The sequence below is a fragment of the Lytechinus pictus genome, unplaced genomic scaffold (assembly GCF_037042905.1).
Source record: "Lytechinus pictus isolate F3 Inbred unplaced genomic scaffold, Lp3.0 scaffold_19, whole genome shotgun sequence".
Classification (NCBI taxonomy): Eukaryota; Metazoa; Echinodermata; class Echinoidea; order Temnopleuroida; family Toxopneustidae; genus Lytechinus; species Lytechinus pictus.
In genome coordinates, this window is record NW_026974140.1 from 9867500 (window position 1) to 9884507 (window position 17008).

General features: G+C 38.1%; 1 protein-coding gene across 1 annotated transcript in view; it reads left to right on the top strand.

The window, feature by feature from the left end:
• The first annotated feature begins 3944 nt into the window (after positions 1–3944).
• LOC129260686 (uncharacterized) overlaps positions 3945–17008 on the top strand; it is an 85216-nt gene continuing 72152 nt past the window's right edge. The window contains exon 1 of the mRNA XM_064114295.1: positions 3945–4629. Within this exon, the coding sequence (XP_063970365.1) occupies positions 4176–4629 (454 nt within the window). The 5' untranslated portion in view covers positions 3945–4175. The remainder of the gene's footprint in view (positions 4630–17008) is intronic.

The window sequence follows — 17008 nt, forward strand, 5'->3', positions numbered from 1 at the left end:
AAAAATAAAATAAGATTGTAATGTTACACAGAAATCAGCAAGCGAGGTTGAGATACACAACTAATTCTTTATTTAAAATCGTGCTCAAAATATCCGCTTTTCAGATTGGAATATAAAAATATTCAGCTCGCGCTTCGTGCTCGCATCATTTCTGTAGCAAAAACCCATACTTTTAAATAGGTGAATACAATGTCCCGTTTTCAGTTCTAAACCTCAAAAGAACTCCCGCTTCAATTTGCAATAATGATTTATTGGATATATATCTTGTTCTTTATTAAAAGTGACTAAATACTTAGAGGTTTGGAGACAGAAAACAATAAAATTTATGAAAAATGGACCTAACCCCTTTTGACAAATGAGTTCTTCAGAAGAGTTAAGTTGCAAAGTTTAGTTTCCACTCCAAGAAAATCATTTTTTTTTATTTTCCCATATTGCACTATTAATATGCGAAACTGAATTTTCATGATACCCTACCATGAGAACATACAATTGGGTATAAAAGAAATTTACCTGTCTTCATATTTTTAAAGATATTCTTTTCCAAAAAAATTATGTGTGAACCTAACCCCTTTTGCAACTAAACTGAAATGGACCTAACCCCTTTTGAAAATAAAGTGATTTTTCTTTGCCATTTTAGTTCACTTTTTAATAGGAATTTCATTTTTTATTTAGTATCATCTTATAGAGCTACTAAAAAAACATACATTGAGACATAAAAATCAAATTTGATGAAAAATGGACCTAACCCCTTTTGCAAGTGAGCTCTTCATATATATATATATATATATATATATATATATATATATATATATATATATATATATGTATATTTATTTATATAATATAGGCATGTGTGTGAGGGTGATTGTGTGTGTGTGTGTGGGGCAGTTTGTTTGTTTTGTGTGATCGAGCGCCTTTGGAAGGTTGATTCATGACTTTGCCCCCCCCCCCCCATCTGAAAAATGGATCGGCGCCCCTGCTGTGAACTACTAGATTATTTTGGTATTTCACCCTTTTGTTCAATACTATTGAATGATGAACGAGGTAATATTCAAAATGCATGTTAATCGCTGCACAAATTGAAGGCAATGCCTCTCAATGAAATTATCCATTATGAAGAAAAAGTGAGAGAGTTTGAGATGGCTTGCACAAAAGTGCAAGAGCATGTAAAGTGGAAGAGCAAGTAAGCAATGGGATAATACCCCAATTCTATCAAGGTTTTCTTTCAGATAGGATCAGAAATCGAGATGACCTTCCATTACTTCGTATAGGTTCATTATAATACAGACAAGGATTGTTAGTGACATTATATAAGCATAGGAACATTGTGTAATCATAGCTAAAAAGACTCGATCCATCATATATCAGTGTAGATTATGCCAGGTAAACTGCCCTACCCTAATAAGGATATACATGTATTTGGGTACATTTTGTTCAGAAATTAAGCAAAGGCCATCCTGGATTAAACATTCATAATACGGTTGGGTAGTTGATGACTTAATAATGATCACTTTCACCACTTTATTCTTGTATTACATCCGATTTTGAATTTTGTAATGTTATGCTCGTGATTGATTTGAATATTAATCTTTAAATCAACTTATTGTTAAGGAACATTAGACATTTCAACAAACAAGGGTGGGTGAGTGAGCATGATGGTCATGATGGTGGAAGGGTCTTGGCATACCATATCTAACCCACTCTCTATTTCCAATCCTCCTTTTCCTCGTCCTCATTCATCCCCTCCCCATCGGTCTACCTCTTTCTAATACTTTCTCTATTGTGTCCGTTGTCCAGCTCCCCCGCTCCCCCCGGCCCTCCCTCCCTCCCTCCCTCCCTCCCTCCCTCCCTCCCTCCCTCCCTCCCTCCCTCCCTCCCTCCCTCCCTCCCTCCCTCCCTCCCTCCCTCCCTCCCTCCCTCCCTCCCTCCCTCCCTCCCTCCCTCCCTCAATTTCAGACTCTGATCTGAATGATGTCACCTTTCTTGTTATTTCTCTCGAAATCTCACACATTCGTGCCAAACACCTGCAAAGTATCGGCATAGAATATACAGAGGAATGAACATTGTTCTTTTTACATGTGTAGAAAGCTACCTTACTTCATGTACTTTGTGGTAAATGAATGGCAGTAATCAGAATTACAATGTTGATAAAGGCCTTGAATTGAAATGTTGAAAAATTCCAACAAATTATTTGGCTCAATGATCCTTTGAGGGAAAAAATAACATCGTATAAAAAAGGGCATTTTCGACAATCATGATAGTTCTCCATAGACGCATGCTATGAAGTTCACATTTTATCAGGTTTGTGCCAAAACCTATCAGAGAGTTCTCCAGAAAATGAGGCCAACGATACATTTTATTTCAAAAGGAAAATCAGATCAACAAACAACCATCATGAAAAATTTTGCTTAACAAAATTGCAAAATGGGCTTTCTGTCTGTCATAATCTTACGATCAGTGTTATTTTTCTATTCTGACAATTCCAAGGATTCACTAAATTATTATTACGTGGTTACGAAAATATGTACACCAAAGAAGAGATGGAAAAAAAAACTACTGATTAAATGAGTACCTGTGCTTTTTCATATTCTTGAGTCTAATATGTGTGAAATGTAGACCTAACTTTAGAATCGATAATATTTTATTAATTATTTGTCCTTTTAAATTTCATATCCATTTCCAAGGTCTGACAGTCCTGGAATTATTCAGAAATGTCTGTGCTTAACCACGTTTATCATGGAATCTATCATTCTGATGCATTGAGTAAAAACTGCATAATATAGATCCCACAACTTATCCCAGCACCCCCCCCCCCCCCGTGTCGTGTTCTTTTCAAACTCAACGTGATAGAATGATGATCATGGGCTAATCTTGACCAGACTGACCAGGTCAAGATATCCTGTTAGTCTGTCAGTGGTATTCTGTCTGTCCAGTTTTAGCCAGAATAATAGAATAGAAACCGATTTTGAGGGGCAGCATTTGGTTGAATAAAATCAATGACTGGCCAAGCTGTACGGAAAGTGACAGGAAGGGACGGGGAGTGAGAGAGACTGGGGAATCGCACAAAATTGGAAAGAGCAAGCAAAGTTTCAACCGGCGTCGTAGATCTGAAACTCAAAATAAAATGGATGGTTCGCCTGTGGCCGACATTCTATTTATAAATCTTGATAGCTTTAATGAATGAAGTCCCAATTATCCCATATTCAGAGAAGAATCTTTTCATTCTGTGCAAGTTTTAGGTAAGAAGGGGTGTGGCTAAGTGAATTCTGTGTGGGATGGAGACGGGAGTGTTTGGGTTGCACATTTTAAAACTTACCCAGAATGAAATTAAACTCTGTTTTTAGATTGAGGTTGGAAGGGCCCTTTGGGAAGCTTTTTAATTTTCTGCCATAAGTTTTTTTCATGTTGTCTACTTACGCCATGCTAAGCTTTTTAGATTAAAAGAACTAGCATGATGTCTGAAAAATATCCAACATCTGCTAAAGGAAACCTTTTAGTTTAGTTTGTTTCAAGACTTCCTCATCTGCCTCTGTAGCATATATGCCAAAACCATCGTTATGACAAACCACTGACAAAATGAACATTATGAACAACATGTCTTTGGCTGTCAACAACGAGGCAAATAATAACATAATAATGAAACAAGTGGGTAAAGTCATACAGTGCTAGAAGTGGATGGGTGTTAATGATGCAGAGATATTATTAATAATACCATGGACCTATTACCTATACCACCGACTGTCTTTTCAAAGATTTCCCTTCCGCCAGGAGAAAGAAAATATTTGAAAAAAGTGTTTATTTATCTGAGTTTATACAACCATTTATATTATTTTGCAATGGGATTTTTGGCTACTTGAAATTATCATCCAAACAAACGTACACATCATGTGCATTTTTTGTGTATCATTTCAATCATTTAATTTTATCGATTTCTTAACAGGGGAACTAAAATATACGTGCCATTGGACAACAAGATAGGACAAGGTACAGACGGAACAGTTCAAAGAGTACAGCCCGGTGGCTCCTTAAGACCTCCTTCAATCGCCCCTGGGTCTAGGACGCACTATTTTCCAACGGGACAGAGACCTATTGTTGGACAACAACGGCCAAGAGTGGTACCAAGGCCTGTGGTCCGAAGACCTGTATTAACAAGACCCCAGGTCACTACGCATAGGATGCCAACAAACCCTGTAAGGACTAGACCTAGTGCAAGTATTCCAAGTAGAACACAAACACAAGTGCATGTTCCTGGACGGGGCACGATTCACTCGAGGACGCCCGCCGGGACTTCACCCATCGGGAGGTTTCCTTCTAGGACACAAGCAAACGCACGACCGACGATTCCCCGGAGGACACCGGTTCAAACCCCAGTCAGGACTCCTTCAAGAACACCTTCCAGAGAGCCATCCAGGAACCCTTACATCTCTAGGACACAGTTGTATAGTCAGTCAAGGACCCACACTACCCAGCAAGTATTGACCTCAAGACACCTCCACGTGCAGCATGGAGCCCTTCCAAAAACCCGCACCAATGGAGTTTGCAGGTACCATGGATATTATCCCATCGCTTGTTGCACAGGTTGGAAAAGAGTAGTGAACCCTAGTAAACCTTGGACCTATTCCTGCAAACGTAAGTACAAGCTCTGCCATTATTCTCCTTTTTTAATATATATTCTAATACGGTGTCGTTCTTTGTAAATCTTATAAGTAATCTAACAGTAATGATTGTCTTGTCATCTTTCGTCAAGTTCACCCGTAGGTGCAACGGGAGAAACGCGCCGCGTACGCAGCGTCTTCGCATGGACCTACTAGTCATGCTAGAAGGTCCATGGTCTTCGTTGCCCGCTTTCTGTTGCATCTGTCACCACTTTGCATCTCATCCGAGTTTATTTTGTAAGGCTCTGCCCCCTTTTAGCTGGCCGATTCTCCACTGATTGACCTCCCAGACCCAGTGTCTAAATACGGTCTCAGGAATGAACTTGACACAATTATCCTGTCTTTGATTATATAGGTCTTATACGTTCACGCCCCTCTTAATCTTATGCGTTTCCCGGGTGGCAAGGGAAAGCTGTATGTGATATCCCAGTCTTGCTCTTCAAGACATCTTCCTTTTCAGGCATGATAAGTATATGTGGATTCAGGGGGCGGGTGACCAACATATGCAGCAAATCCATTTGAATATTTTTTGTTAGATTTTATTTCCATGAATGCAATGATAGCAATCATGGTAATGGCACAGACCGGCGGTACATTGACAAAAGATCAATGATCAATACAAAATATAAGTACGATCTAACAGGAGATAAAGAGAATACAGCCCCTGCCCCACAAAAAAAAATAAAGAAATAAAATAAAAAAGGGAGAGGGATGAAGAACACCGGTAATTGCATGTGGGTTTTCAAAGGAAAAAACATTTCTGCTTAGTGACTCTTTCTTTTGCTGGTGATAAAAAGATACAATTAAAATTCAGACTTAAACATTACATATTGGAAACTATGATGCCCGAAAAAAATGTACAATGAAAGTCAAAGAGCTCGGACATTAATTATTTTGAGAGATGCATTGCAGATAACCAAACTGTGAGAACAGTTGAGATATTACCGAACTTTTTTAAGTGGTGATGTTGTGGGGTGTCAGGGAATCCCTCCTCAAACAACTTTAAGATGACCAGATAACCAAACTGTAAGAACAGTTTGGATATTACCGAACCTTTTTAAGTGGTGAGGTTGTGGGGTGTCAGGGAATCCCTCCTCAAACAACTTTACTGTCAAGCATCTTCTATGATTGATTTGGGATAGATGACTCTACCGATGACAAGATGAATGCCTGTGTCATTGATATACCGCCGTCATTGGTTAGTAATTAGGAAACATCTCTTTAAAACAGCTCTGTCATTTTATTGAATACTTGACGATGGCGAAACTTTAATAAGGCAATCCTTATGAACTGACATTGAGCCAGAGATGACAAAATAATGCAGTAGGACATTAAATATGTGCTGTGCGATTCGTTCGTTGGTCGGTGGGTTTTTTTTCTTCCATTATAGTTAAGTAGTTTTTAAAATGTACCAACAACAATTATCTTTCTCAGGATTTATTTGGAAGACTAAAAAAAGGTTGAAATTGATTATTTGAGATCAGCCTTTAGTAGAATACATTCAATTCATTATACAAAATTGAATTGATATTAGTTTGCATTAATCTATTAATTTTTTTTAATTCATTCCCTTATTTACTTATTAATTTATTCATTATAATCAATTCATTTCGTCATTCATTGATTTTGTTTATTTATTCATTTATATATTTATCATTAAAATATTGTGTATTGTTCAGTTATTTCATGGAATGGACTTAAACGTGTTAAACAGATTATTTGCATGGACAGTATTGAATAGCATATCACCGATCGATGTTGGTCATATGAACGTTCAAGGATAGATTTACGATCACAGTGGGATTACATATCAATTGATTAGTGTTTCATCTATTCATAGACCAACCTGAATAAATTGGAAGTGGAATCCAGGTCACAGTATCGGTCACCATAATTAACTTTGTTGGGGTATGGTTTAAATACAATTATAAGAGAGTGAGGGAGATCGAAGAGAAAGAGAGAGAGTTGGGGGGGGGGGTGGGCAATTGGGGGTGTAGGCCTGCAGGGATTGGGTGACATACATTATCATGGGTTTAGTTTTTCAGTTTTTCAACATGTTCAATAAAGATTCTCGTCTCCAGAATTCGCCTCGGACTTCGTTCAATACCTTAATAAACGATTATTCGGGGGAGGAGGGATGGGGTCGTTCTGCTAAGCATACAATAAATTAAGAAACCAGGATTACAGATTCTATAATGTTTCAGACAAAGACCTTTTTAGTTTTGTAAGGTCTCACGAAAAAGGTAATGTTTTGGGTAACATTAATATGATACGGACGAATTAGAGGAGCCAAAGATGTCATATTTTTTGGAATGTGATTTGTTCAAATTGTATGACATCCAGGGAGAGAACAATAGAGAAGAAACAATGCACATTACGAAAACTTGAATTCAACCCAACGGATAAATTGCGTGATAAATACAATAACCTAATGTCATTGTTTCATCAAATCATTTCATTCCTACCAACATCAATAAATCATTTTTATTACATTCATTCAAAAAGGTACGTAAGTTTTTCATTTCATTTCAGCTTAAATGGTATATGTTGTTTCAATTGCTGTATAAAATATTCGGATTATACTTTCACCGGGATTACTGATTGCGAATTAGAAAAAAAAATAGAACCAAATATTAAAGAAAAGTGCCGAAAAGAGAGGGAAAAAGCAATATGCGGATAAACTGGTGAGACGTGAATTGAAAATGGATAAGAGAGAGAGAAAAAGATTTGTATAAAGCAAGGGACAGCTAGTACAATACAACAGAAGCAACCAAAAGGAGACCCAAACATTTTTTTAAAGGAAACGAACAATACATGAGTAGCACCAGCTGCAACAAATACGGACACCATCACATAAAATAAAAAAGTGAGTCAATTTGTCCGTATAAATGAAACACTTTGGCTCAAAATGTGTCACTTTACCCAGGGAACTCCCCGCTTTAACTCATTATTTGGACCAAGTGTTTCACTGTTCAGACAAGTGATTCATTTTTTTTTAGTGACGCCGAGGAGTGAAATAGCGAAAACATGGAAGAAACATGATTGAATGTTTTCTTGTCGTATACCCTTTTGTTGAGGTTTGTAAAGAGAGGGCAAATAGATTACCACGCTAGACAGTGACCACCATTGAACACACATGATCTCGAAAGAAATTTAAATCGGAGTGTAACAAGAGTGTTACAAGCTATGAATGGACGAGTGTGCTAAGTGATCAATTTGTAAACCTTCATGTGTCCTTGGTGCTATTCTTCACCATTACATTTAGGTTCAACAGCCTTTACTTGAAGATTGTATAATAGTGAAAAATAGATTTCAGGAGGGCAAGTAAACAGGTCGGTAAACATCTCCCCCAGTTAGACTGTGGGTTCAAATCTAACCAATGATGGTGATGTACTGTATAATAAAGTTACTCCTCAGATAATTTGGTTCAAAATCGTCCTCGGATCCCTTGCTATAGCTGGGTCCATGTTCTGTGTCATTAAGACCCTATTGAAATATTTGAAGACGTTGAAGACTCAAAAGGAGACGAATCTATAAGGTTAGACCATGAACGTTCTTCTCAATTTCCCATATCAGATGACTAAGCCCCAGCTACACTTCTATTTACTTGCCATTTTCCTGTGCGTTTTTATGAGCTTGTTTATCAAATTATACTGGCCCATGATTATCAATTTATTTCGGATTTGATCAATTGACTGTAATATAAAAACAATGATCTATCCATTGTGGCTTTTCTATTTTGAGTGTTTTCAAAAAGGATCTCTTCCTTGCCCGTTCCATTGGAAGGGAGGTTGGTTTTCAGATTTTAATTCGTTATTTCTGAAGATTCATCCATTGTTTCCGTAATGGCGGATGAGTAACAATCATACTTCTTGATCTGGGTAGGAAACATCTGATAAATAATCATTGTGCTTGGCAGACAATCTGGTCAAATACCGACGCCATGTTGGACCCAATTGGTCACCGTGGGAGGATGTGGCTGGAAGAGAGCGAAAGCCGTAAGACTGATTCGAAGATGGAAATAGAAAGTTGTAACCGGAAGTAAAGAAGACGATTGATCAATGGCGATTGATGTAAGGATGTAAAATTTCAACGTTTATTTAGATAGAGAATGTGGGTGGAGAGACGGGTAGCAGGATAAAGGAAGATGAATGAATGAAGAACGATGAAGGGGCGCGGCCAGGAATAAAGGATGTAGTACTATGTCGTTTCTTAAACAAAATTTTGATCTTGAGCAAAATGATGCAAAATGAAGATAAATCTCATAAATCTCATGAACACTTAAGAAATCTTATTTGCACAATTGATTAATCTGTGTGGATAGATCATGTCATTCTGTCTATGCCCCAGTCTGTGACATTCTGTCGGTGTTTTATGCTATCCGCTCTCTTTTCTATCATTGGTAATTTTTATCGGCGCTCTATTCTATCCGAGCTACAGTACATTCTATCCAAGGTCTACTCTGTCCTTAGATAAACCGATTTCAATAGAACTTTTATTTTACAGGTTTTAAGTCGTACATGTAAGTTGAGAACACTTTAAGGTTCACTCAAAGTTAGCCATTTTATCAGTACAAAATTTGAAACATCAGGTTTGTCCCGATAGGATCAATTTAACCATACTTTCTTCTGATGTTCGTGTAAACAAATCATGTTTCAGACCCGACCTGTTTTACCCTTGGGACTGACCAAAATGGGGGGGGGGGGGGGTGGGGGTTCAAAGTGGACGCTCACCATACTCATGACTTCAAATCCTACATGTATTTAAGGTCTAAATTTCAGAAAACATAACCGCCATATCCATATTTCTGAGTTGACTAATGCACACCACATGAACGTAAATGTCAAGACCAGAACGAAGGCAAATCCCTGAAGTACTCTCTGAGGCATGCGAAGACATAGCTAGGCTTTAGTTTATTTGTGTATCTTTCGATATAGACTTAACGAAAAGTTTTGGTTCCGACAGACGTTCTTGGCTGGCGGCATAGGCTCTGCTGAGTGAAGGATTCCTAAAGTAAAAAGAGCGCGGATTTTTTTTTCCATTCCGGTATTCAATTTTTTTTCTGAAGATATCACCTTCTTCATTTATTGTACTTTTTTTAATGGAGACACCGATTTTTTTAATGTTGGGACAGGTAGTGGCGTATCTAGGGGGCGATGGGCCACGTATTCCAGGGGGGCATAAATATAATTTAAAAAAAAATCAATACCTGTCATGACTAAGATGAACAATCAAGTGAATAAAATGACTTCAGAAAAAAGGAGGTGTGGGGTTTCAGCCCTCAGAGTTGTGGAAGGGGCGCAAGTTCAATGCTGCCTGGGTGCCGTTTTTTCAAGATATACGCCACAGGAGCAGAGGTGTGCTGGAATACCGTAACGCTGGGTCAAGGGTTCATATATGTGCTTCATTTTTTTCTCTTTCGGGGATCTGGAAACAGCACTGACTAAATTTGACGGGTCATAAATAACAATATATATATATATATATATGTATATGGTGTAATCGATCCAGCTGCTAATAAATGATTTACGATGATCCTTTTAATAGCGCAATCAGATAGTATCCCCTTTCCTATTTTCCCTTTTTCTGACAATATTCTAAGCAATCAAATGATCAAGGTTGAAACCTAAAACTGTGGGACTTCGCATAAAAGGTAAAAGGATTGGGGTTCGGTTAACATTAGATATTATAAAAACGAAAAAAATGTCGCTGCGATACAGCTAAAATCTATTCATTTCAGTTTGTTAATTAAAAATCACCCCTCGCAACTTATGTGCAATATTGACTTCAACTATTAACTTTTCTGAAGTGCTCAAAGTGTAGAATGAAGTTGACACTGCTTTCTTTTCATTCATATGTTATTTCATATCTAGAATGAATTGCACTCTTGACAACCTCATCCGTCTGCTAGTGTCTGACCTGGGTGCCGTGTAACAGGACAATAGTGTAAAATTAATCCAATTATTCAACCTAATTTTTAATAAATAACCCCCTTTTCAATCATTCGTTCTCCATTTTGATTTGATTATTTGTCAACAACTGTCCTTGACCCTTAAGCCATTGTCATGATTTTTCACGAATTTATGTTTCCCCGAGAGTCAAGATTTGTTTTTGATAAAAACGAGGGTGACGAGATTACGCGTCAAGGGAAGGCCTTTACTTTTTATGAGCCTTGTTAAAATCTATGGCAACGATGGTAAAGGATAATACTTCTACTTATTATTTGCGATAGGTTCCTAAAAGACTTCCCTAAAAGACTTCCCGGTAGTATAAGTTTCAATGTTTTATATGAACGGAAGATACGTTTAACCCTATGGTTTACGCAAGACGAATTTGTTTCCCCAGCAGGTGTCGGGATTTTTAACATTCTTTGCAGGTGGAGGAAAAACACCTGAAACATATAATTATGTTTAATCGGATGAAGATTACTGATTGTGTTTGGATATTTACCCTTTGAAATACAATGTATGTTCTATTTGTAATATCTGCAACACGATATAGGCAGACTGTGGCTAGTGGCACATCGAGGAGAGACGCCAACCAGGGCAAGCCCTGATATAGTTTCCTCGGGTTTCCCTTGCCCGTTTTAAAAACTTAAACAACTCAAGTGGTATTTAGTTTTACTGACTCCCTTAAAGTTTTCAAATTTACCCGTCCCTTTAATTTATCGTTCTGTGCAGATGGGCAAAACCAACTCAGAATGTCTCTTATTGTCGGACATGTTCTGGAAGATCAATAGGTAAAGTGGGCTAGGTAAATAAAGAGAGTACATTTGCGGGTCGACGAGAATACTAAGCCTATGCTGAAACTGATGCATGAAACCCTATCTACAATTCTCTCACTGCTAGTGCTTGGGTCTATTCATCAGAACTAGAGAAAAAACAATTTCACACCTTTTTTTCTTTTTTTTTAAATCCGCTACTATGCATGCACCGGGAAGTTTTCCCTTTTCTTGAGGAGATGTATATAGGGCACACATGCGTAATTCAGATTCCCGTTCAATCACGTGTTAAATCACAGCTCATCGAAAACCATAGGAAAATAATCCGTCTATGGATTCGTTTTTATCCACACCATCTTCAGTACAAAAAAGATAGATGCCTCAAGAGACTACTTTCTCAGCTTGAAAAATAATTATCAGGCATGAAACAAGACTTAACATAAATCATTTTATTCTACGCAGGGTTTTAGAGCGAGAAAAAAAAATTGGTTGATAAAGACTAATGATTAAAACAACATTAAAAATGCATCCTTAAGCTCGAATACAGTTTTGTTCTGTCGTTTTTTAGTTTGATATACGAGCGTTTTGCACTCTAATAATATAGGATTTGTATCCACCTTGCTAGGTGCTCAAGGCGCTCCTATATTACCCCGGCTATAAGCTGGTCTACCGATTCCGGGGCGCACAGCTTTTTTGAGGAATTACTTCCTGCCGGTACCCATTCACCTCACCTGGGTTGAGTGCAGCACAATGTGGGTAAATTTCTTGCTGAAGGAAAACTTTGCACCATCAATTACAAGTTTAGCCCATTGCCTTTATAATGATCTCAGTTGTTCATTAAGTCGTCCGTAACATTACACAAATACTGAAACAAATTCTGAAACAGCAGTGTCTATTCCAATTGGAACACCCTCTCAATATATGTTATTTCTTCAGATTGCATTATTCATGACAATGAGAAAAAAAGCTTAGAATGCTCAAAATGCTACACCGAGGACGTTTTATTGCGTTTTATTTCATTTTAATTTTCTTTGGCACTGGGGAGTCTGACAGAGTTACCTCTGCAAACTATTCATGGTCAATACGGCATCATAGTTCTATACCTATTCAATGGTCCTTGAATGTGCGACATGATATATAATTTTTCTCATTTAGAAATACATTATTCTATGTTGATTCTGGTTTGCCTATAGTATATGTGCTAAAGTGTAACTTTATTTATTTGCTGATAAATATCATAGCCAACCAATTTTTGATACGTTTCGCTGCAGTCATGAGATGGCAGATTGAAGTTGGTTTGATCATGGACCTAGGAATATGTATTCGTTTGAATGCAGTTTGGCTGCACAAGTAAAGCCTTACATGCCTCGACCTAGGTGTGGGAGGAGGGGGGGGGGGGGGGGTCTTTCCCTAGACCCATCGTTTTTCTGTCTGTTTTTGCTTGTCAAAATATTTCATACGGGAAAATTTTCCCCGTGGCGGGCAAGATTGGAAAGTATTGGAAATGCTATCGTAGGGGCGCCAATTTTATTAAATGAAAGGTTTTTTTTATTCCAAATTCATTCAGGACATGCAGGAAGAAGTGTGCAATCGAACGTTGTTACTTTTTTTCAGGGAGAGGGAGGGGGTCGTAGGCACCTCGTACCCCCTTTCAGATAGTTTGTCCTCGACGAGTTGCACAAAACTCTGAATTCGAGAGCTACTCGTGTGCGTGTCTCCGAACAGATGCGTGGGTGAAATTCTACACGCCAAAAAGCGCACCTGTCCGACCATCGAAATTACCCGTGGAAAATCAAACTTTTAGTAGTTCAATGGCACTTCCCATACCCTCTCCATCATCCCAAGGTTCAAAGGTGACAACTATTGGCAAATATGACAGACCATTGAAAGAATATAAACCATGGGAGTGATTCCAGCCGGGAGCCAAATAGTAAATGGCATTTTATTTTGCTGCTCGTGTCGCTTTCAAGAGGAACAAGATTCTTCGGAGAATCAAGAAAGGAAATGGATCTACTCCGAGAGGGAACCGAAGATAGCGTGACCCATGAATATTATATTGCCAGTCAAAATATTTCCTTTTCAAAACTACTTTTATTAGACTTGGCTTTGGATATCATTTCACGGTTGACCATAACTTGTCTTCTCGTATGATATACCCCCTCTATGAATAAATATCTCCCCCATGGGCAACCAAATCAAAATAATTCACAAGCATTGCTTTCGAAATTGAGGGATCTATTGATGTATAGTCATCACCTGTAGAAGTAGAGGTGGTGGGGTAGTAATAGTTGTAATTGTAATGGTAGTAGTAGTAGTATAGTAGTAGTAGTAGTAGAAGTAGTAGTAGTAGTAGTAGTAGTAGTAGTAGTAGTAGTAGTAGTAGAAGTAGTAGTAGTAGTAGTAGTAGTAGTAGTAGTAGTAGTAGTAGTAGTAGTTGTTGTAGTCGTAGTAGTAGTAGTTGTAGTCGTAGAAGTAGTAGTAGTAGTAGTAGTAGTAGTAGTAGTAGTAGTAGTAGTAGTAGTAGTAGTAGGAGTAGTAAGAGTAGTAGTAGTAGTAGTAGTAGTAGTAGTAGTAGTAGTAGTAGTAGTAGTAGTAGTAGTAGGAGTAGTAAGAGTAGTAGTAGTAGTAGTAGTAGTAGTAGTAGTAGTAGTAGTAGTAGTAGTAGTAGTAGTAGTAGTAGTAGTAGTCGTCGTCGTCGTCGTCGTCGTATAGAATAAGCAGAAGAAGAAGAAGAAGAAGAGGAGGAGGAAGAAGAAGAAGAAGAAGAAGAGGAACAAGAAGAAGAAGAAGAAGGAGGAGAAGAAGAAGAAGAAGAAGCAGCAGCAGAAGAAAAACAAGAAGAAGTAGCACCAGTAACAGCAGCAACAGCATAAGCAGTTGTAGTAGTTGTTGTTGTTGCTGTATTATAAATATAAACATAGTAGAAGTAGAAGTAGTGTTTTAGAGTCTATCTGTCAACATGTGGGCACTACAGTGAACTTTAACTTTAAATAAGACCATCTACATTATCCGCACATGTATCTCAAAATGAGAGATACACATCGAAGAAAACCAGTCGTATATAAACATGTGACATGATCTTTAAAGTGTTTATGCGTGTTCCCATTCCAAAGGTATTTGGTTAACTTAAGGAGGACTTAAACCCAAGTGCAAAACAAGAACTGATACGAAACACGTTCAAATGGCAGAGTCCGTATTTGGCGTGATACGGGTGCGTAAACATAAATCCTGAGATGAAAAAACAAAAACAAATCTAATACACCATAGCTCTATAGGTATGACTAAATGATATAAATAATGAAGTGTTTTACTATTAAAATAAAATGAATGCAATTGACTCTCCTCTCTTTCACTCTCGCTCTTTTGGGGTTGGTACTCGAATTCAAGGGGTCCACACCCTCCCCCCCCCCCCGTTTGGATCCGCCCCTGTGATCATAAAACCACCCAGAATGACATATACACATCGATTATGCTGACTGAGAGTACATGCCAATATTCAGGAGAAGGAACCCAATATTCGATAGTTTATTTCAAGATCAAAAGTTCATCAACTTGCTTCATCGAATTTCTTGTATTTTTCTTTGATACTAAAACGAAGTTAGAACTCCGTCTGGTTTTGTATGTCTTGAAAACATAATGCTTTCGCATACCCCCACGTAGTACTAACGACAATTAATAGTTTCTAACCCCACATTACTTCCAAGGTGATATCATCTTGATAAACTACCACCTTTCACTTGATGGTATCGAAACTGAGAGAATGAATTACGAGTTTATTTGATCGACCCCTGTCACGACTTTGTATCAGTTTAATTTTAGACCTTCAATTTCTGAATAATTTTTATCACACAAAATCGAGTTTTATTACAAATTGAAATATAATGTGAATTGAAGCGATGACTCATCATTTTCATAAGTGAAGAGTACATTTTCCTGCTTTTTTGTATAACAATTTGCAAACCTTTATCCGACACCCAAACTTCGCAGTATGAGGCTATAAGGTGAGAGAGAACCCACCTCGGCACCTCTCCGTGTACAAACAGCACAGCCACACTAATGAAACGGACTACATCGAGTCGATGTGACTGGGCATCACATTATTATTATTATTATTTTTAAAACTACACACCTAGTAACCAATAATGCCTAAAGCATTTCCATTTATTTGAATGCAGGATAAAAGCATAGGTGTCGTGGCCGATGATCGAACCTCGGACTTTCCATGTATAGCCAGGCGCCTTAAACCACTCGGCCACGGCACCTCTGCTGCAGTCATATCAATGAAAGCGACACCAAACGGACCTATGGTTTGTAATAACGTACGTTTTTTTTTCCGTCTGGAGTCAGTTTGGTCCCATGACATTTGCTCCGGTGACAATTGCTCCGATGGAAAATCTGCACGTCAAGGCAAACCTAAGACCTAACATCCCGAACTATACGAACCCTATTCCTTATATTTACATTATTCTGAATCAAAAATGTATATTACAATCCTAGCTCTAACCCTACGCCATCTGAGATAATAAGACCGGAGCAATTGTCGTCGGAGCAAATGACGTGTCGCCGTCGGGGTTTCGCCCGTGTGACAGTAAAATCACCATTCACCATTGCACTTCCAAGGTGGGTTTGAAACACCATGATTTCCCCCCTGCAAGGTGCATTTAAGGGCACATGAGAGTAATTCAACCGCGCGCAAAGCATGTCGGACAGGCGTAAGTAAAGATCACATGACTTTATTGATTAAAATAATTCATTAAAAATGGACAAAATGTTTGTATATCAAAATATAAATGATAGAAACAATGTCATGTTCATACTCTTTCATAATTAAGGCCTTTGGGGAGGCTAGACTGCATTTTTGTATTTCATTTTAATTATTATTACCCACAATGCAGTTCGGGTTTTTCTTGCGATGAACTGGCCGAAATTATGGTTAGTCTTATTTCAGGCCACTTAACTTTTGATTGAGCCGGGCAAGTACCCGATTAACATATCAGGTCTTAATGTACAGTTAATTGTGACTAATGTCAGAGAATTAAAGCAAAATCTATCGAGGGATTGATTTTTGATGATTTTTTGATGAGCTATGATTTAACACGTGAGTCAATGGGGGTCTGTAATACTCATGTGTGCCCTGTACCGCGACTACACTTCTACACAGTCGTTGCTAAGGCTGAGCGTCGTCTGCTAGAAATCAGTGATGGAATGCTTTAAACAGTTTTATACTATGAAATAGGTTATGTTTGACAACAGTTGATCGGTATATAACTCGGCATTTAGTGCATTTATCGCTTACTATGATGAAATGACGCTTTCAAATGCATATTCAATGCTTATTATCATTTATCATGCAGAAATGCGGGTTTCTACTGTCAACAGGAGATCAGATCTGGTTGGTTTGAGAGTGTGAAATGAAATAAGTAGGATTTAAAAATGATGAATAACTACTAATTATCATCAAGGATTCCCAATTTTAGTGTTTAGAGCACGCCGAGAAAGAAAGATGAACAAAACATTAAAATTCATAAACTTGTCTCAGTCAGATGTGGATTGCGCACTTGAATACTATTCACTTCGTTGAAAGCTACGCGAGGGGGGGGGGGGGGAGCTGAGTCGGGGTACATACCTCATC